Here is a 22,983-nt window from a genome sequence, read left to right on the forward strand (position 1 = left end):
TTTATATGCATGTTTCAACAATATTATGAGTTCCAAACTCTGATTTAAATGCAGCTTAGCTCAGTGACAGAAAACTATTCAATCCAAAAGTACTTCATATGCGACATTTGTTTATATGCATGTTTCAACAATATTATGAGTTCCAAACTCTGATTTAAATGCAGCTTAGCTCAGTGACAGAAAACTATTCAATCCAAAAGTACTTCATATCAGACATTTGTTTATATGCATGTTTCAACAATGTTGAGTTCCAAACTCTGATTTAAATGCAGCTTAGCTCAGTGACAGAAAACTATTCAATCCAAAAGTACTTCATATGCGACATTTGTTTATATGCACGGTTCAACAATGTTGAGTTCCAAACTCTGATTGAAATGCAGCTTAGCTCAGTGACAGAAAACTATTCAATCCAAAAGTACTTCATATGCGACATTTGTTTATATGCACGTTTCAAAAATGTTGAGTTCCAAACTCTGATTGAAATGCAGCTTAGCTCAGTGATAGAAAACTATTCAATCCAAAAGTACTTCATATGCGACATTTGTTTATATGCATGTTTCAACAATATTATGAGTTCCAAACTCTGATTTAAATGCAGCTTAGCTCAGTGACAGGAAACTATTCAATCCAAAAGTACTTCATATGCGACATTTGTTTATATGCATGTTTCAACAATATTATGAGTTCCAAACTCTGATTTAAATGCAGCTTAGCTCAGTGACAGAAAACTATTCAATCCAAAAGTACTTCATATGCGACATTTGTTTATATGCATGTTTCAACAATATTATGAGTTCCAAACTCTGATTTAAATGCAGCTTAGCTCAGTGACAGAAAACCATTCAATCCAAAAGTACTTCATATCAGACATTTGTTTATATGCATGTTTCAACAATGTTGAGTTCCAAACTCTGATTTAAATGCAGCTTAGCTCAGTGACAGAAAACTATTCAATCCAAAAGTACTTCATATGCGACATTTGTTTATATGCATGTTTCAACAATATTATGAGTTCCAAACTCTGATTTAAATGCAGCTTAGCTCAGTGACAGAAAACTATTCAATCCAAAAGTACTTCATATCAGACATTTGTTTATATGCATGTTTCAACAATGTTGAGTTCCAAACTCTGATTTAAATGCAGCTTAGCTCAGTGACAGAAAACTATTCAATCCAAAAGTACTTCATATCAGACATTTGTTTATATGCATGTTTCAACAATGTTGAGTTCCAAACTCTGATTTAAATGCAGCTTAGAATACAGAATAGAATACAGAATACAGAAAGCTTTATTCATGATCATCAAGAACAGAATAGTTGTCAATCAATAATAAAAATAATAAGTTATGAAACATAACATTGAAAGGAAAGAACAAAAATTAACAACAAAAACACTACAAGTCAGGAGTTGAGAATGTCATAAAACTCATCAAGACTGTAGATAGAGTTCTTCACCAGCCACTTGTGTAGTCTTCTTTTTAGAGTTTTAGCGTTGCCGGTCTTGATGGCATCAGGAAGGGAGTTCAGAAGCTTGGTTCCAGCAAATGATGGTTTTTTGGTGAAGAGCGTTGTTCTATGAGCTGGTAGACGGTGAGCTTGAGCCTGTCTAGTGTAGTAGTTGTGCACCTCATTGTTTCTCGGGAAGTTTTGCTTGGAAGCATATATGATGACTTCGATGATGTAAATTGAAGTCACAGTGAGAATGTCGAGTTCAGTAAAAGATTCTCTGCAGCTGTCTCGGGAAGAGAGGTCGGCCATGATTCTTATGGCCCGCTTCTGCAAGATTAGTACCCTCTGGAGATTACCATTTGAAGAACCCCCCCAAAGGATGATTCCATACCGAAGATGGCTCTCAAAGAGAGAGTGGTAGGCTATTTTTAGAGCAGATGTTGTGCCCGTAGCTTTTATCCTTTTGAGAGCAAAGAGAGCAGAGCTGAGCTTTGAGCTAAGGTAATCAATGTGGCAACTCCATGTAAGATTTTGGTCTAATATCATACCTAAATGTTTAAGCTCATCCACTTTTTCTAGATCTGGTGGGCCTGATATGTGGTCTTTATGTCTGCCTAGTGCAAGGAGTTTTGTTTTGGATGGGTTGAAAACAAGGTCGTTATTTAGGCAATATTGTTGGGCCATGCTAACAGATATATATGTGTTGATTTCTAGTGACTCCGCTGTTGAACTGCTGGTGATAAGAGCTGTGTCATCTACGTATGATACAGGATGACTAAAAGCCTCGAGTGTTTTACCTAGATCACTAGTGAATAAAATGAATAGGACGGGTCCCAACACAGATCCTTGCGGAACTCCTCTTCTAACATACTGCGGAAATGAATGAAGAGCCTTCGTCAAGCCCTTAGCTGTGTGTTTCAGCTCAACTATTTGCTGTCGCCCAGAGAGGTAGCTTTCGAACCATTTCAGGGCTATACCGCTGACACCTAAGGTTCTGATTTTGTATAAAATAAGCTTATGAGACAGTGAGTCAAATGCTTTACTCATATCGAGAAAAACAGTTGTTACAGTATTTTCAGACTCAATATTATCAATTATACACTCAATGAGCTCAGCAAGGGCGGTGGTAGTCGATTTGCCCGGGATGAACCCATGTTGTCCTTTTGGCAGCAGATTGTTACGCTGAAGGTGCTCTAACAGTCTCGAGAGAACTATTTTTTCCAAAACTTTTGATACAGTGGGCACAAGGGAGATTGGTCTATAGTTCTTGATGTCATGCTTACTCCCTTGCTTATGCAGTGGATATACCTTTGACATTTTTAATTTTGAGGGAAATAATCCCTGAGTCAGAGACTTGTTGATTACATCCGTTAAGGGTTGGCAGGTTACAGAGCTGCAATACTTCAGTATTTTTGAAGAAATGTCATCATAGCCTGAGGAGGAAGAGGATTTTAGAGAATTTATAGTGTTGAATACTTCCTCATTAGATGTAAGATTGAACATGTTAAGTCCTGTTCCTGTGAAGTTTGAACATAAGTTAACGTCTTTGGCGCTAGGAGCATTGTTATGACCGAGAGTTACTTCTGCAATTGTTGTAAAATAGGTATTAAAATGTTCAGCTATGGTAAAAATGTCGTCTAGGTAGGTGTCATCATCAGTATTTTTTTTCCAGTATTTCCACGTGGATTCTGAAGCTTCTCTCTTTGGTGCTCTTTCGCTATTAATGACGCTCCAGACTGCTTTGCTCTTGTTGCTTGCTTCGGCGATGAAGTTGGAGTTTGTTTCCCTTCTAAGACTTTTTAGTTTTAAGTCGTAGGATTTCTTCTTCTGGGCAGCATCCTCTTTAGCCTCAATTTGTCCACTGGCTAAGTAGCGCTCGTGGGCTTGGATGAAAGACATCCGCAGTATGTTTACTTCAGGGTTGTTAAATTCTTGAGTTCGGTTCCTGGATCTGTTTCTTGATGTTGTATGGGGGCATGTAATGTCTAATGCTGTAGTCAGAGTTCCAATGAAGTTTGAGTAGGCATCTTCTGCACTTGGAGAGTTGTATACCCGATCCCATGATTGAATTTCAAGAAGCCCCTTTAAATTTGAGATGTTATCTGGACTGAGACGTCTTCCATTTGATGAAGATTGTTTAATTGATGTGGAGGGGAAATCCATGAAGTAAAGTTGTCCGGTGTGGTCTGAGAGCCCGTTTTCAATGATTTCGAAGTTGAAGCTATGTGGTGCCAAGTTGGTGCAAAAAACATCAATTGATGTAGCACTTGTAAGGGTTATCCTGGTAGCAGGTAGGAGGCATCGAGTCAGGTTATACTCAGATAGGAGGTTGTTTAATTTATTGTTTTCTCTTTCCATCAGTGTGCTGAGCCAGTCAATATTGAGATCACCAACAATGCAAATTGCAGAATTGTTTATGGGGAGTTCTTCTAGTGACGAGTTTAGTAATTCAAGAGCATGATCCAGTGGGCTTCTTGGTGGTCGGTATACACCCAGAATGTAAACATGATTTTTTTTGTTTATATTGATTTTAACAGCGGTCAACTTACAAACAAGTTCAATGCTTTTGCTATCAAGATTTACACCTTCCACCTCATTGTCCAGATTAACTCTCTTGAATATTGCAACACCACCTTTTTGGTGCAATTCCCTACTATATTCTGCAATAAGTACATAGCTAATTAATCGGACATTTTTCAATAAATCAGCACTGAGGCCATGCTCAGTAAGTACAAGTATGTCAGGTTTTGAAAAGTGTAGGAAGTGGTTTAGTGTGTCAATTTTATTTCGAACTCTGTCAATGTTTTGATGGTAGATTACAAATTTGCTACCTTTTTTTAGATTTTCCTTCGGTTTTTTTCTTCCAATCTTATCATCTTCTTTTCCTATATAATGATTTTCGAAAGTAGTCAAGTGTAGACCTCAGTGACAGAAAACTATTCAATCCAAAAGTACTTCATATGCGACATTTGTTTATATGCATGTTTCAACAATGTTGAGTTCCAAACTCTGATTTAAATGTGAAAAATGGTTGTGTTTAGATCCGTTCATAATGAAATTTATAGTTTTATAAGTACTGTAATGTTTGAGTTATAATCCGTCTTCCTTGTTTTTAATTAGGCTCATTTAATCTATAGTATTAAAATATGTTATACTTGTATTACATATTAGTCAGTACAGAATAACCATTCAAATATAACTAGGAGTATTATTGTTGGTCATTGAAAATTCATAGTCATGTATAATTTTTACAAAATTAAAAATTGGTACAACACATATATTGAAAAGCGTGCCATAATTTCTGTTTACCTAAATCTCCTCTGTCCTTAAATAAGATTTCTGCAAGATACTGTGTATGCAATTCAAAGAAAATCTTGTTTTCTAAGAAAGAGTGATGTAGCTAATTGAATCGTGCCTAATCATATGAAATGCTTTCAGTCTGTTTGCAATAAATTGTTAGCAGAAAGATTGGTATTATCAACAGGGATTTTATAGGTGTTATCAGTTATTGCTAGTTTAGCCTTGGCCTCCCTCCCTCTCTCTTGTTGAGTCATATTAGTTTCTAAACACAGATTTTTGTTGTTCTGGAAGAGCTAAATTTTATGTGCAAGTAATTAAAATATAATACTTTTTATCAGTTTTACTTTTCTTTTATTTCACTGCATTACAATAAATGTAATCATGTTCTATCCAGAGAATGTTATACTATCTGAAAAATATTGAAGTAATTTCTATTGATTGTAAAATATGTGGTTGGAATAGAAATCTATAAATCTAATTCTGTAAGCGAATCAGTCAACAGGAACTTTCTTGAGCTGTGCACAAAATAAAGTAGCTTTATGAGATTAATTTTAAAGCTTGAATGCCAAGGACAGTGGAAAAATACCAGATATAACAAAAAGTATGTGGGCTCTGCCCACTGGTTTCTGAAGTTGGATAAATTTTCTTATGAAATGTACTGTTGAATAAACACTGTGAATTTTACTCACATAGTCAAAGTAAACTTTGTATTACTTCAGAGGTTTTAATAATAATCTGTTATAAATATTCCAGTTGGTATGAACATAAGCTGACACAAACATTGAGTATATTATTGTTTATTGTTCTGATTAGAAATTACCTGTCCGCTGTGTAGAACTTAACACTCAAGTTCTTTACTGAAGTTATTTTTCCTGGAGTAGTCAAAGTAAAAAAAAAAACTCTATTTATGAATTGCACATACATACAATAAATAGTGTCTACAATGCTAGAAACTAACATATCATAATATCCATCGAATGTTTAATTTATAGAAAATCTTACCTTACTAAAATATTTAAATAGTGTTTTGAGATAGGTAAAATTCCATAACTGATTTACAAAGATAAGTTTATTAAATATGCTTTAAGCCTTACACTGATTTTTCTGTACTCTCTCATTTTTATTTTGTACAGGAATATAGTTTAAAACCTTGTTACCAACATACCCAGTCTTTATTCATACAAATTTAATCTGTGATGGTTTACAACAATTTCATTTCTATTACAGGTATTATAACTATAGATTTTTTCATTTCAGTTTTCTTAATTATTTTTATAAACATAGTCTCATAAATGTACAAGCCGTAGGCATTAAGAATCTTTAGCTTTACAAAATATCTTTTAACAGATTCTAAATGATTTAAATGTCACCCTCAACACCTTCTTTTGAATTTTAAAAATTTCTTTCAGGTTTTTTCATTGCTCCATAAATGAAGAGATCATTTGAATAGTCCAGTCTCAAAAACTCATTTTCTGCACCAAAGAAAATTTTCCAGAAAGGTCAAAGAACTGTGGCAAGGTTATTTGATAAGATGAGATAAACAATAAAAATCAACACAAACATAACCTTACTTACACCCAACGCTTAAAAATATCACCTTTAACATCCCGGAAATTAAAAAAGAACTTTTTCAACATAGAAGTGTTTGCAGCAGCATAATGTCCTTGACAACTTATGCAGCATTTCCCAATGTAACGATGTTTGTTTCAGTTATTTTTTAAATGTATCTTATACATAAAATTTGACTCTGAACGTAAATTATAGTTTGAATATATTAAATATTTATGGTTGTAAATAAGTGCATTCGTTCTAGTACAAAGTATGAAATTTATTTTCTTATATTACAAAGATAAAAAATCTATAAACACAAACAAGAAACATGACCCTGGTTTGAACAAATGAACCATAATCTGGTAAAAAGTCAGAATCCTAACATTTTACATGTTGAAATGTTTAAATAGCAAAAACTTCTTCATCATCCATTATGTCCCCAATGTCAGAGTCGTTAACAGTCCATTCATTTGGTGGTTGGAATACCTTCTATAACTCTTGTGTGCTTAAAACATCCTTAAAAAACCTCAACTCTGGCCTTTCATTCCAGTTTTTTTAAAAGTGGACTGACAGTAGTGAATTTATATAATTTATTTTCTCTGCATCATTCCTTTCTCAATTTCTGAAAGAACTAGGACATTAAATTGTTTACCTCGTTTGAGGACTCTTTTGTCTTCTACATTGGTTGTGTAATTAACTTTCCTTCTAATAACAGTTGCGGTTATTTTTAACTCTACTTACAACAATCCTTTTGCAAGGTTGCATTTTAAAATGACAATTAACAGATTTCTTCATAACATTGGACAGTGCAGTTTTCCAGTTGTAGACTTTACAGTTTTCGCCTAGGCGTATAACTTTAGCATACCAATTTAAAAAATGTTGATGTAGTCTTGATCAGTTAAAAGTGGTAAAAGTTTTAACGTCTCTTTCAATAATACCTAACACCCTATCGGGGGAGGAGGAGGGATAAAAGAATGCCCAACTATTGGGAAAATTACTTTTACTATCTTAAGTTTTGGTGGGGCTTCATAACTTACAAAGCATTCCGATTAGCATGGAGTTTTTGTTTTGGCCTTTGCAGCCATCAGCTACCAGTTTTATAATGTGAATGCTTGTTAAATTTAGGGATTTTAAAAGGTGGTAAACTGTGGTAGCAATTTGGTTAGAGCCTTTCTTAAATTCACTCTCTAGTCAAGCATAGGAGAATACTGTGGCCTTTGTAAACGATTAATGATATGACCTTTGACAGATGGTGAAGTTATTGTTATAGTTAAATATGTATATATATATATATATATATATATATATATATATATATATATATAAAAGTTAATTATAGTTAATATAAATTTGGCGAAGATAATAGGCAGATTTTATTTTAGGAATCACCTGATCTTTCTGGCAATCAAAACCCAAATTGAGCTCACCTTCTGTTTCTTTATTAACTTCATAAAAAAGCTGTAGTTTTCATTTTGTGTACTCTCAGTTCTGTAGTCAACACTAGTTTTTTATCTAAGCCAGTCACAAAATTAATTTCTCCCTAGAGATGCAAGCAAGTAGAAAAACACTCAGTTGCAGGAGCTCCAAACCCGATATAATCATTATCAAAGATATTTTGAAATTAATCATACTTTACAGTAACATCTGGATCACAAGAAGTTTGATAGTAATCCCACAGTTTGTTTATACTGAGATCGCTTAAAACATACTGCTGGTGAAAGTTTTTCCATGACATTAGTAACTTTCTAAGTGAATTGATTTAATACATTTCTGTATGGATTGTTTTCTTCCTGAATTCAATTCCCCTCTTCGATCATCTCCACAAGATTCAAGAGGTGCATTTCCAGTTTCAAAGAATTTCCCACATAATTCTGTACTCTGTCACGAGATATTCCCAGAGTCTTTATAAAAAGGGTTTTACACATAGGCAGATTTACCACTGAGTTACCTTTTAGACTAGGAATAAAATATTTACTTGTTAATTTTTTTTGAGGCATCATCATCTGAAGGTTTTCTACATTTTGGTGTTTTCACAGTAACATGAAGTAGCATAAAGTTGCACTGTTCAATTCAGTCTGGTTTAGCACAAAGATTTTCATGAAAGCATCTTATATCTTGCATTGTAATTTCTGCACTCTTCAGGGCCTGTGCGATGTCCGATGATTATAGGAAGGTTAAAGTGGTAACCCTTAAGAATTGTACCTAAAACAAAAAACTGTGTTGTAATAAACATTAAGACATATTCCAGTAAAATTGATAAGATACAGGAACAATACGAATTCTGTCACTCAACTGAAGTTTATCATAGGTCTAAAATATAAACTGAACAATACAAAGTTTTAGGTTAACGAACATGACAGAATAACACTCATACTTTCTTCTTTAGATCTCTTCCATTTGATAACATTCTTCCTTTTCTTACGAGCCTTTCCCACTTCTATGGGTAAAACATTCATTGTTTGTTCAAATAAACAGCCGTATAACAACCAAAGATAGGTTATATTTCTGTGTTTGGTTCTCAACAAAATACAATTTTACACTTTTTGTGTTAATGCAGGTGGAAAGTAATATAGTAATATATAATATAATACGCTGTAGTTTAATAAAATACAAGGCATTGACGTTATAACGAACTTACTTGTTTCATCAGTACTTTACAAAATATTTTATATGAACATAACATTGTTTTGCAAAAGTATCCTTAGAACGGTATCAAAGCCCCATAGAAACATAATGAGTTCTGTTACATCTTTGAGTTTGATACAACAAGCTCTGCAACAGTATTCTCACTCCACTAAACGACTTTTGCAGCGTTACTTGTTATTTGTGTTATTTTAACAGGAAGATAAAATGCTTTGCAGTCTAGTTTTTGCACCAAAACGTGTACAGGGTTTGTCCGGAAAGTAATAGGACTGATTTTCTTTTGCCGAGACTGTACTTCGGAGCGTGCGCGCAACGACTGGATTCGGTAAAGGGTGTTCCTAGCTAACGAACAAGCGGCTGGTCAGTTGTCTCCGAGCACCTGAAGAGTCAGAACAGGCATTTTCAAGTGACGTGTTTTTTGTGAGTGGTGCAAGCTGAAAATGCAGCGTTCGTTAGAGGTACACGATTAGATTCAGTGTGAAACTCGGTAAATCTGCGGCAGAGACATTTGATATAATCAAGCAGGCTTACCCAGATGTTGCTTTAGCAAGAAGTGGTGTGTTTCGGTGGCACCAGGCCTTTTTGGAGGGCCGGGAAGAGGTCGCTGATGAAGACCTTGCTGGAAGACCTTCGACTTCGACAAACACCGACAATGTGACTCGTGTGCGCAAAGTTTTGAACTCAAGACTGTCGACTAAGTATTCATTTAATTGCCCAGATGTTACATTTACCGAAATCTGTCGTTCATGAAATTGTGACGGAGCATTTGAACATGCGCAAAGTGTGTGCGAAGATGGTCCCAAAAGTGCTCACTGGCGACCAGAAATTGCGGCTCACACCGTCTTTCTTGTGAATAGCTACCTGACCAAGGCCGGCATCCCAACTCTTCCACAGCCCGCCCTACAGCCCAGATGTGGCCCCCCCCAGACTTTTTTTGTTTTCTCGCTTAAAAAGGCAAGCATTTTGAGACGACAGAGGAGATATAAGCAGCTTGTACCGCGGCTCTCAAGGCTATTCCGGAGAATGGCTTCTGTGACGCCTTCAATGCTTGGAAAATCGCGCTGGCAGCGCTGCATCGACGCAGAAGGAGCCTATCTTGAAAGTTTTTAAAGAATTGTAACGATTTGCTCAATAAATTTTTTTTAATTGACTCAGTCCTATTACTTTCCGGACAAACCCTGTATATTAACTCAAAGAACATAACTCAAAATCCAAAAATAATGTAGGTACTTAAATAGTTTTGAAACTGGACTACTTATGTGAATGAACACGGGAACAATATATTTGTATGAGAGTTTCTACACTACACAGTGGTTTCATTCTTCTGATTGCAAATAACTGTAAGTTAATCCTATTGAGTGTTAATTTTACATGTTCATCCCATGTCCAATTATTGTCAAGCACTAATCAAAGACATTTAATTTGTTTATTTTTTTACTTATTTCAACATTGTTAATGGACATAATTAATTGATTTTATTTTTTGTTTTGTTTAGTTTTAAAATGTATATATTTAGTTTTTCAGAATTTAAAATTAAGTTTCTGCCTTTGAAAACATTATTTAGATTAGACAGGTTAAAATCTGCATATTTTCCAACATCTTCAAATGTTATCCATGATGTTTTTAGATTTGATCATTTGCATATAAGAACAAATTAGAATTATGTTGAAAAATTCAAATATTTACATTGTCAAATACGTTCCATAAGACCATGGATATTCCAATGACTATTATTTCACTATTGTCAACTGAGTTAATAATAGATTCTATGAAGGTTACTGAGGCGGTGATAGTTGGTTTACTTTTCATAAATCCATGTTGTACAGAGTCTAAAATATTATTTGTTTCTAAATACAAGGATAATTTATTATAAACAACTTTCTCACATATTTTTGCAGTAGAAAATTCTTATGTAAGTGTGGACTCATATATTCTATGACGCCATATGATGATGAAGCGGAAAAGTTAAACATAGCTCTGAAATATTTAAACTCAATAACACCATCTGGAATGCCACAACACAATTTGAAAGTACAAATTAAGAACCACAGTTATGTTAATTAGAAATATGAATTTGTTTTCTGGACTGGTAAATGTAATAAGGCTAATAGTGAAAGACTGTGTTTGAAAAATCATTATATGTACTTGGAAATAATTAGTGGTAATAATGAAAGCCAATTGGTTTTTCTTCCAAGAATAAAATAGACAACAGACAAACAAATTCATTTTCTTTCATTAGGCCTCAATTTCCATTACTACTAACCTTTGCAAAAACAATAATGCTCAAGGGCAAATTTTTGAAAAAATTGGTATATATGAGGGTAAATTAAATATAAACGGTCATTTTGCTATTATAGAGTGCAGGTCCTACCTAGATAATGTTGTGTGGAGTAGATGTTCAGTTTATAAAGAGTGGGGGAACCGATCTGGTTAGTGTTCAAGCTCGACATTGACGTCAGTACAGTCCCTTTGTCTGTTGAGCAACGGATTATCATAAAGTAGTTTTAACCAATAAAGGCATTAAACCGTCAAAAGTTTTAACTCGCTTGTGGGCACAGTTTGGGGACAGTATACTATCTCAGAATTATGTGTATAAGTGGGCAAGAGAATATAAGGCTGGATTAGAATGTGTTGAAAACGAAAGTTATTATCGACGCCCAAGGACAAGCCCTACAGATGACAATATTCATGCTGTTTGAGAGCTTATTAAATGTGATCGCCGGTTAACTGTTGAAGAAATTTCATAGAAGTGCATATCAGCTATGCAAGTGTTCAACTCATAATCACTGATCAACTCGGTTTCAGACAAATTAGTGCTCGAAGGGCTCTGAGATTGTTGACTGAAAACCAAAAACAGGTCAGGTTGGAAATTGCTGGAAGGCTTCTGGGTCAATTTCAGCAAGAAGGGTAGGTGTTTTTAAAGTGCATTATTACATATGATGATGCATGGTACATCACTATACACCCGAGTCAAAAATCGCAAGTAAGGAGAGGTATAGAAAGGATAAAGCCAAAAATTTGTAAAAGTCAAAACTATTCTCTCTACTGTAAAAGTCCTTGCAATGATTTGTTTGGACTCTAGGGGAATTTCATTGGTCATTTCATGATCAACATAAAATGAATGCGGCTTACTACTGTCAGTTGTTACGATTGGTGAAAGCCGCCTATTGAAACAAAAGACGAAACATGCACATCAGAGATGTCATTCTTCTCCATGACAACGCCAGGCCTCACACTGTGGTCCTTTGATAAGGGATAAACTGGAAGAAATAGGTGGAAAACCCTTGAGCACCTTCCTTATGACTCTGACTTGTATCACTGTGACTATTTTTGTTCAAACTTATGAAGGAATCACAGGGAGAAAAATAATATGAGAGAAATAAAGAAGTTGGAGCATGTGCGCAATTGGCTCAAACTTTCTGACCAGGGAATACTGAAACTTCCAAATCTGTGGTAAAAGTTAAAGATCATGCAGGAGACTATTTTTTTAAACAATAAGAAGTATATTATAAGGTTACCAAATAAAGTAAAATTATTACCGTTTATATCTGATATACCCTCAGATTTTGGAAATCCAATATTCAGTCATAGGCAATACTATATAGCTTTGAGTAGAGCAAAAGGGCTTTAAGACTGAAAGGTGCAAATAGAAAACCAAAATACACAGGATAAAATAAACAATAATGACAATACTTACACACAAAAATTGTTTACCAATAAGTACTATTGTGATTTGAACATATGTATGTATTAATGCTTTATTAAAAAGATTAATATAGTTAAATTTGTATTTAAGTTCATTTAATAACAATAAAAAGCAGGAGTTGCTTCCATGAGCCACTAGTATTAATTTTAGTGAATAGTGACATTTATCAGGGCCAATAAGTCCAAAGTGGACAATTACTGTTGTGTGATGCCAAAGGGAAACATATTAAATATCTGAGTGCTTACGTTTTTATAAGATATTATGAAAAACAATTGAAAAGAGAAACTTAATTAAAAAAAAAATACTTATAAGTTAAATTTATCAATTAGTCTAAACATGCTTAAACTTTGATGGTGACAATATTACATATTCAAAAAATTCCACCTAACCGTTGTGTTACAATGGTGACTGCCAGGATACCTGAGCTGAAGGTCTTTAGATATGGGGTGCGACTATCTCATGAATAAAAAACTTTACTTATCCTTTGTGTTAGGATGGTCGCTGCCGGGATACCTGAGCAGGAGGATTGTGGATGTGGGGTGCCATTATCTCATGAATAAAAAACTTTACTTATCCTTTGTGTTAGGATGGTCACTGCCAGCATACCTGAGCAGGAGGATTGTGGATGTGGGGTGCCATTATCTCATGAATAAAAAACTTTACTTATCCTTTGTGTTAGGATTGTCACTGCCAGCATACCTGAGCAGGAGGTTTGTGGATGTGGGGTGCCATTATCTCATGAATAAAAAACTTTACTTATCCTTTGTGCTAGGATGGTGACTGCCAGGATACCTGAGTTGAAGGACTGTGGATGTGGGGTGCAACTTTCTCTTGGATCAAAAATTATTGCTGCAATTTTCCTTGTAAGTAAACTTTTATAGCTAAATACTAATTAAGAGTATAGAACTTCAAACCAATATTATATTAAATCTGATGACCTATTTGTAAAAAAGTTAAAATTTCAAATTATTAAGATTTAATGTTTTTTAAAGTGCAGTAAATCAAACTCTAATGGACAAATCATTGCATGCTGTATTTGGTGTTTAAGTTATTTTGTTTTAGTGCAAGTTATAGTTTAATGGAATGCATAGATTTTTTAAGTATTATGCTACAATTTGAGTAACATATTGGAATACCTTCAAATAAAAATGTTACCACCGTTTTGTGAAAGTTATAAATATCCTTTAAAACACTGGTACTTTGCAACACTTGGTCTATGGCAATAAAATAGAAAATAAAAGCTTCATAGATTGGCTGGTTTCCTCAAAAGGTTACTAGTACCAATATCCAGGTTGAAGAATAATAAAACAGAATAGAATTAGAGGAAGAAACATGTTATTTCACTAAACATATACCCCAAAGTCTGTGTGAATCCTCATACCAAAATTTGTTATGAAGATTAAAAAATATTCTGTATTATGTTCCATATATTATTTTGCAAGTTTAAAATATGCAGGAACTATTATATATTTAACCGTTTGAGTATAATTGAAATGTTATTGATTTTTCATTGAATATGGAATAATTTAAATGGTATAACAAATTCAAAATATATATCTTACTTTGAAATCAGCAAAAAGTGAATAAAATTAATTTATTGATTTGTATAATTATGTTCCAGACTCTGAGCAGTATAATTTTCATCTTCTCCTTATATTACATTGCAAGTATAGAATTTGATCTGAGAAACCCGGATACTGAATCGCAACATCATAATGACACATGTAAGATAAGTAATTAAGTTATTTTATTACATATTTGTTACTCTGCTAAGCAGCACCTTATTCATCCTCTTTTATGGATGTTTTCTTTTAGACTGTCTAAGATAAAATCCATTATACATATTACCAGTTTAGCCATAGGTTTGTACAGTCTATGGTGAGCCACAAAAATCACATTTCAAATAGTTTAGTATTTTTATTTAAGAGCATTATCAGCGAATCAGGAGAAAAAAAAAACACTTGATTTTCTTAAATGTATTGCAGAACTAAATAAATTGTTTGGGAGAAAGTCAGCTCTCCCAAGAGCTCTCAGAGCCAATATTTGCAAGAGCATCTGCTTTTTCATTCCCAGGAATGCCTTTATGGTCTGGTACCCCACCAAGGACAACTTTGTTCCTCTTTGCCAGTTCAAATTGCACATTTTTGCATTCCCACAATGCCTTTGAATCATAGGAGCAGGTGTCAAGCGCCTTTAATGCTGTTTGAAAGTATTAGATATTCTGCACCTTTAGGTATCCTTTCTGGCACATGTTTCAATTGCCATGACTTCGGCTGGAAGACTGTAACATGTTTCCCTAAGGAAATTGTCAATTTGGCTCCTGGCCGATATACTCCAAACCCTGTCCTAGAGTCTAGGCGTGAGCCTTCAGTGTAAACCTCAGTACAACTTTAGTAGGGTAGGCCTCCTTTCACTTTTTGTGGAGACAAGATATGGTTTATCAATGGAGTATTTATTTACCATGCACTCAGACACGTAAATTATCATTTCGGCCTCAGGAATTCTTATATTATTGCAATGTGTTCTTCTGAGAAGTAAGCTAATCATCTTTTTACTCAATAGCTCCATAGCACTTAATAAAGCTGTCTTCTTTACCCCCTGCCCCAGAGGAGTGTATTACAATAACTGCTTTCAGTGCCAGAATTAGACAGGAGCTCATTGTTCCGGTAATACTTACTTTGGAGAATCTATAGCCTCTTGGCTGCTGTTTTTTTTTTCTACTTTCAGCCACCACACGAGCTACATATGTATCACCTTTTCGTTGTACTGGATAACAAACTGTATAGATGGTCACATTCTCTTTGTTTTGAGTAAATCAGTTAAGTGTTTGGGAACCCACCATAAATTTTCATTGATAGCATTTTCTTTACCAAAAGAAATCTATTGACAATAAGTTCATCTTCACAGTTGGCGGGTGAGTTGATTGCAGTAGCCAATTTGAACAATAGTTTAGAGTGCTTGAATATCGTAGTGACTTTCCCTATGACACACTGCAAGGTACACACTGAATGCAGCTAAACACTACTGCTCGGATTGCAACGCTAATCCTACTCATTCAATGTCAGATACCTCGGCAGTATACATAAAATTAGAAACATCACTGCTTAACTGTTCAAAGAAGATCTGAGTAAAAATATATTGAAAGAAATGTTCAGAGAACCTAAGAAAACATTTAGATCCTACACATTATGCTTTTTTGCTATCCCTAATTCCGTGAAATAATTGTTTTAAGATCAAAGTAAACCACTTATTTTGTTGAAGTTGGCCCTGGATCATTTTCCTGAGGTTTAGGAGCATGTGGTCGATTCAGTCCACTCTTCAGCAGACTCACAGGCTGATTATATAACTAAGTGGTCTGTGGTCTGTTACTCCTAAAATTTGTAGAAAAATCTTATATCATCAGCATAAAGCTGTATCATCAGTTTGTGACAAATGTTATCTTATTAATATCAAATCAAAATAACCATCATAAAAAACAAAGGGTGATGATTGGAACATTAAGGCACCCCAAATTTGCAATGAAACTTTCAGAATACACTACCAAAATATACTAAAAAAATGTGGCTTTCAAAAGATAGGATTTGATTCAGTGATGAAGATTAAGAGAAAATCCAAAAGCTGGACACTTCCTCAAAAGAGATTATGTGAAAACATGTCAAATATCTATTGGAAGTCAAAGTCAGTAGTGACCTTGTCACTCAACTGCAGGTAACTGCTAAAAATGATGATAAGTTTGTCAGAGTTTAACAAATTTTCATAATTCCTTCATTAACAATTACTTGAATTACCGAAAGACACTACTTAGGCTGAACTATGTGACTTTTGTGTGGTTTGAAATATCAAGATGGTCATTGCTAACCCCTAACAATGAAGAGGATGAGCATCTCTTACTCTGAGATTCATATATTTTTCTTACTCCTTGATTTATAAATAACTTCTCATTTCACCATGACATTATTTTCTTATGTCAGCTAAATTATTCTAAGACAAAATACAGTAAGTATATGAGTATTACATTATTTCGTAGGAAAAAAGCATGTTGAATAGTTTATACTTATTAGTGAAATTCTTATTAAACACATTATTGATATCTGAGTAATGTTTAAGTTTAGTTATTGTCTTTATTATCAATGCAATATCATTGAACTTGATGTTGCCTATATACAAATGGAACTATATATTTTTGTAAACACTTGCAAATCTATGGAAAACAGATCAGCAGTGTATACAATAAATTATGAATTGAAAAATATTTTTGTGGTACTCAATAAGTTAAACCACCTCCACTTTTTTTGTTGTGACCTGTTTACCATTCCTGTTATTATTATATGTTTACAGACTTGGAAGTGATTGCTGTGATGGTTTTGATTGTATCTGGAGTACACGGCACCCTTGCACTTTTGCTGTGGTATGGAGTTGTTCAGGTAAATATTATCTTATCAGCTTTTGATTTGTGTATGTAATACATGAAGGTTTCACGTATTTTACTTGAAGTAAAATTTTAGGAGGGTTTATTAGGAAGCTAAAGTGGCATGCAGTGTTTGGTAGGTAGAGAACAATAAAAATAACAAATGGCCTTCCACATGGGATGTTAGAAAAATCATTCTTCTGTGGATGGTATAACTGATAGAATAATTTTTTCTTCTGATACAGTCAATCTGTATATCATTGAATCTGCTTCAGATATAAAATAGAAAATTGCCAGGCCAAGAATAGTCCTATCAAATCTTACAGCAAAGTTTAGAAATCCGTTTTTGTTAACTGAAACCAAATCATTGCTGAAAAAGTTAGGTGTAGCCAATAGACGGAGTGATTAAAACAATAATGACATTTTATAAGAAATAGTCTTATAAAATCTTCAATAATCAGCAATACAGATACACCAACAACTTGTTTCAATTTCATTTAGGAAGGTAGTGTTTGTCATGTATACAAATAGATTGCCAAGGGCAAATCACAAAGTTATCATCCTGTATCAGTAATTCTGATAGTATTACAATTATTTGAAGCTTTAGTTTTTGATCAGATTACTTCCTTTTTGGAAGTAAATAATTGTTTTATTTACTCAAAAATTTGTTTCAGAACTGGTAAATCAACATAATACACGATAGGCAAATTCTTGAGAAAAATTGAAAAAGTTTCAATTAATAAATAGGTTTTGCTCCAGCCACGTTCTGCAACCGTAGTCATGCTTTTTACTATGTAAACCATACTGAATTTTTGTGGTGCTGGTCCCACTCCCCACCGCAACCCCCTGCCGGAACGGGGCCCCTCCTGCGTGGTACTGCTCAGACATTTGCTTCTGCACTAGTTTCTTTGTGAGCGATTTACCTATAGTATGTACAATATATATTGCAGTAAATATTTATTATTGTTCATTTACTGGATGTTTGGTTTAACATAAAATTTCTCTGTTGTTTTGCTTGATGTTGGCGTGTTCAGCACTATGTTTCTTTTTTTTTATGTTAAACCTTAGGGTTTGTCACCTTAAGAAGAAAATAAATTAAATGCAAAATGCCTTTATTTCAGAGGCAGAGTTAGGGCTGTTAAGCCGATATCTTGTAACATGATGTTTAAGTTTTTTCTATTAAATTAAATTAACTTTGTCAAATGTCCATAACATACTTCCTATCCGTTGTTCTCAATGCTCTGCATAAGTCATAAGCCATTCAATTTGCAAGTCCATGTTACAAGGCACAGATAAACAGACTGTTACTACATTTCAGCAACACACTACTTTCTCCATGAAGCGCTTTTTAACAATTCACTATGACAACTCTGTTTTGAATATAAAATAATTGTAATTATTATTCAAATGTGAGCCTGGAATTGACTCCCATTATTAACATATTAATTCTTGATTTATTTTCTTGGTTAAAGAATATAGTTTTCTCGTATTTCCCCTGTTAAGATTGCACAAATAAATGTCTCGTAACTTTTTAAAAGGTCCAGTTTTAAAGAGTTTGAGCTTGATATTTCCAAATTGATTTCTATCAAGTACCAAACAGTTTAACTGCAAAGATAGACGAGGGTTGTTTGTAAAATAAGTTGTTGAGACAATATATGATCGCTGTACAAATAAAGGTAACAGAATGATCTGAATAGTGCTGTGTAGCTATACTCATTACACATCTAGCAGTATCATAGAGAAGGTTGGTATAACATTCCAAGTTCTCTAAACTAGCGTTCAAAATGGACACTGCAATCAAATCTCTTGCCAATTGTAAAGGATATAACGTCATTAGATTTATTTTAGTCAAAATATGCAACCAGCGGACATTTATGGTGAAAATTGTGTTCTGTCTGTGGAGAAGACAATATGAGCTATACTGCAGTTAAAATCGTGTCAACATTTTTATAGAATGAACTAATTTTGACGATGAAGAGCGAAGTGGCCAACCGCCTGTGTTTACTGACGACCTCAGTTTACCAAACCGGGTTAGGGAAAATTAAAGGTTTACAATCACAGGTATTTGAAACTGAAAAACTTCAACATCGTAAATATTTTTGCAATGGGTACCAAAATTATGATTGATTAACTCAAAGCAAAGAGAATGGGACCTACTCTAAGTTTCTTATCCAGTACCATGAAGAAGGTATCATGAATTTCTTAACAGCGTAGTCACTCGTGATGAAACTTGGGTATCGTACATGAATTTAAAACAGTAACAAAAACAATCAGTTGAATGGGGTCACACCTCACCGCTGTGGTCGGTAATGTGCATAAGCAGAATTTGATTCAATGTATTGAAAAGCTAGAATCTAAGCTTAAATAATAAGTGCTTACATGAATAAATATTAACTATATCCTATAATATTATAAACGCTAAAGTGCCTTTGTTTTGCTTACATCTGTAAACTATTTGACCAATTGTACTGAAATTTTACATGGACATTCTTAGGGTCCCTGGTATGAATATAGGGTTATTTGTTGTTTCAAAAATCCCTCCGGGCTATGCCTCACTGGTGTCTAAAGCAGCGAAAAATCCCATCTTGGTCTCTAAAGTTGTGAATTATTAATTGAAAAACACTTAAACGATAATGGTATGTATCTGCTAGGATGTCTACTTATGTTTGAAAAATATCATAAGATACCATCATATTATATTATATGTGCTTTGACTAAGTAGACTATAGACTTTATTTTTTTAAATTGTGTGAAGACATGGGGGACAGCTAGTTAAAAAATAGTTTAAAGAGAGTTGTTCCTTCAAATGTATGTAATAAAAGAGTTGTAAAAGTTATGCGTAATGTTTAAGGTATTAAAATAACTTACTTTCCAAATGACCCTCATAATATTTTAATCAGTAGTGATGTCATTATTTATAGACTATGTTATCAAAGCCAAGATAAGTGACCACAAATCTTGTTACCAACATTGAGGTTGAGCCTATTACCAGGAAAACTTTAAATTGTTTTTATACAAAAATAGTTACTAACAGTTACTCTCAATAATACTGTACACACTGTTATATTAGAGTACGAGTGTTTTCCTGCAAATTTATTGACTTATTGCTTGAAAAAGAGTTTTTTTACTCCTCGGGGTACTTGACTTTTTGCCCGTACTTTATTATTAGAAAGAATAGTCTAAATTAAGATGGTTTTAATGCTAAGATTGATTACATGTTATAAATTGAAGATGTTATATAGCTTAATATGGATTGAAGGTAAGGACGAATGTCCTTAGCCTTTGCCACCTTAGAGGAATGGGGAATCCAGCAAGTGCTAGTGTCTTATCAGTTAAGCCATATCTACAATATATCATGGATGTGGTAATGCTGCTCTTAGGGCTGGCAGAGACTAGGATTCCAGTGTGGGTCAGTTGATGGAGGCATTTAGCCTATTGACTAGTTAGAATGGTGTATCATGAGAGCCATGTCTGAGTGTGTATTTAGCCTCTGAAGGGAATTAAAAGGTGCTAAACACTTTCAATAAACTAGATTTATGCATTGATGATAAATACTATCAGAAGTAGGATTTGTAAAGGAACAGAAAAGTTAAAAAAACCTACTAAATGTTAGGCTATGAAACATTTAGTCTAAGAGCTAGTGGTCGGCTACCTGTATGTATTTGATGAGACCTGGGTTTTTGTATAGTGAGGCTCCTATACCCACTGTACATGAGATGGGGAGCCACTAAGCTCCAGGTGACCGACTTGGCGGGCGCTCAGGTAAGACAGGTATCAATTTTTGGCCAATTTCAAAAGTATTTGATGACGTCTGCCATTTTTTAATTTTAAAATATATTACTATCATTATTGGAAAATAACAATGGCAGACCATTATTGCGAGGATTTCATTGCGGCAGACGATTTTGAAAGTGCTCAAAAAAATAAAATTTTGAAAGTAATTGACGAGATCTGCCATTGATATATCTTATTTATTAGGGTCTTAAAACCTTATATTGATCATGGCAGACGTCTATATAGCGGACATACTTTAGTAGAAAAGAAAATCTTAGCTACTATCCGGTCAGATGTATGCATAGAATGCTTAAAGCAATCTTCCTTTTTTCCCTATAGATTACTATTGTACTCATTATTGCCTATAATATTGTCTTGTATTGTTACTAGCATTCGAATAATTCAGGTTTTATACCTGAGAGGGCCAAATTGTATCCCCACCCTAACGGATGTTTTCAGTATATTTCCGAACCTTCATACAGTTGGCTGCATGCTCGATTGTCGCAGTTTTATAAAAAAAGTTACCTTGTTTTTCGTAAATATATTGAAAACAAAACAATACGCAGTGTTGCTTTATTTTGTTTTGTTGATTTCGTTATTATTTATTTAATATATCTGTGAGAATGTCGAGTGAAAAACCAGAACAGAAGTGTGTTTTTGTGACTCAGTAAAAACTGACAAATTATTGCTGTTTTCAGAAGATACTATATCAAAATGTAAAAGGATTTTGAGGTTAAGAAAATTCCACAAATTAAAATATAAAGACATTATTTTACCAGACGAAATTTATGATTCCGCATATCATAGTAGTTGTTATAAGACATTTATTTATTTATAATTTTATGGCCTACATTGGACCACTTTAGTCACTTTATATTTTCTAGTCTTTCTTCTTTTATCCACCCAATATTTCTTCATCCTTTCCGAGCGTAATTTCCTTTCCTCCTCCGGAACCACTCTTCCTATTCGTTGTTTGTTTCTTTTCAGCTGTAGTGTGGAGTGTTTGTCAATAAGACATTTACAGCATTAAAAAGGCAATATTTGACGACAGATGTTGAAAAAAAACGTTCTATGACAGTCCAAAAAGTCTTTGTCTGCAATTGAACAGCCATCTACATCAGTTGTTAGTTCAATAATAGAGGATACACGTGTACATGATTGCCTTGAAAACAATGCAAACATTCTTGAGACAAAAGAAGCAGAAAAAGGAATCGACGCTGAAGCTGAACCTTCGTTGGAGGAGGGGTCATCTTCAGATCCAGCAAAATCATCGAATGTTCAATTTTCTAATACTGTAGCTTCCGATACTGTAACTTCCGATACTGTAGCTTCTGCAAACTCAAATTTGTGTTTTTTTTTGTAACAAAAAAATAACAATTTCGATATAAAATTGACCCATTACGGAGAGAAGGATCAATTTAAGGAGAGAATCCTATTAAACTTAAGGCCATATACTACAATTTACCAAGAAAATTTAACAAAAAATGAAAGTGTTCTCTCATCTGAAGTATATTACCATGAAATTTGTCGGCAAAATTTTAGGAATCAAAAAAGATCACTCGTAAAAAGTCCTGTCCGTACTGCATGGCACATATGCCGAGAAGTACATGAAACTGTTTATAAAGAAATATGTCATTTAGTTGAAGAAAATGTGACAAATCGAGGACGTTGTTATTTTCTGAGTTATTTGCAGAAAGAGTATCTTGAAATATTTAAAGGATGAAGTGAAAGCTCAGACGCAGTATCAATATTTAACGCACCTTATTTGGAAGAAAAACTTCGCAAGAAATTTGGCGATAAAATTCAAATTTTGACATCCAACAAAACAAAAGTTGTTGCCCCAATGGGTACTTCAACAATAAATGATTCATTATTTGCGCACTTGAAAGACCAAGATATTTTACGAGAAGCTGCTGCCATTTTACGAGAGGAAATTATGGGCATAAAAAAAATTACCCAATAATTTAACCAGTCAACGCTTAATAAAAGGTGATTGTTCAACACCACCTATGATTTCCGCATATTTTTCAATAATTCTTGGATGTTCAAGACGTAAACGGCGGATTTGTGACAGTTTTCAACATCACGTACAGTCCCTGTCACAGGACTCTCCATATATGACTCACAATGGTAACATGAAGACCTCTAAACA

At 34.0% G+C, this 22,983-nt stretch overlaps 1 protein-coding gene across 1 annotated transcript in view; it reads left to right on the plus strand.

Annotated features, from left to right (window-relative positions):
• LOC124357606 overlaps positions 1-22,983 on the plus strand; it is a 48,646-nt gene that overhangs the window by 13,407 nt on the left and 12,256 nt on the right. Inside the window, exons 2-4 of the mRNA XM_046809534.1 lie at positions 13,422-13,512; positions 14,271-14,373; positions 16,988-17,073. Coding sequence (XP_046665490.1) covers positions 13,423-13,512; positions 14,271-14,373; positions 16,988-17,073 — 279 coding nt within the window. The 5' untranslated portion in view covers position 13,422. The remainder of the gene's footprint in view (positions 1-13,421; positions 13,513-14,270; positions 14,374-16,987; positions 17,074-22,983) is intronic.

Source organism: Homalodisca vitripennis, chromosome 3, assembly GCF_021130785.1.
Source record: "Homalodisca vitripennis isolate AUS2020 chromosome 3, UT_GWSS_2.1, whole genome shotgun sequence".
Classification (NCBI taxonomy): Eukaryota; Metazoa; Arthropoda; class Insecta; order Hemiptera; family Cicadellidae; genus Homalodisca; species Homalodisca vitripennis.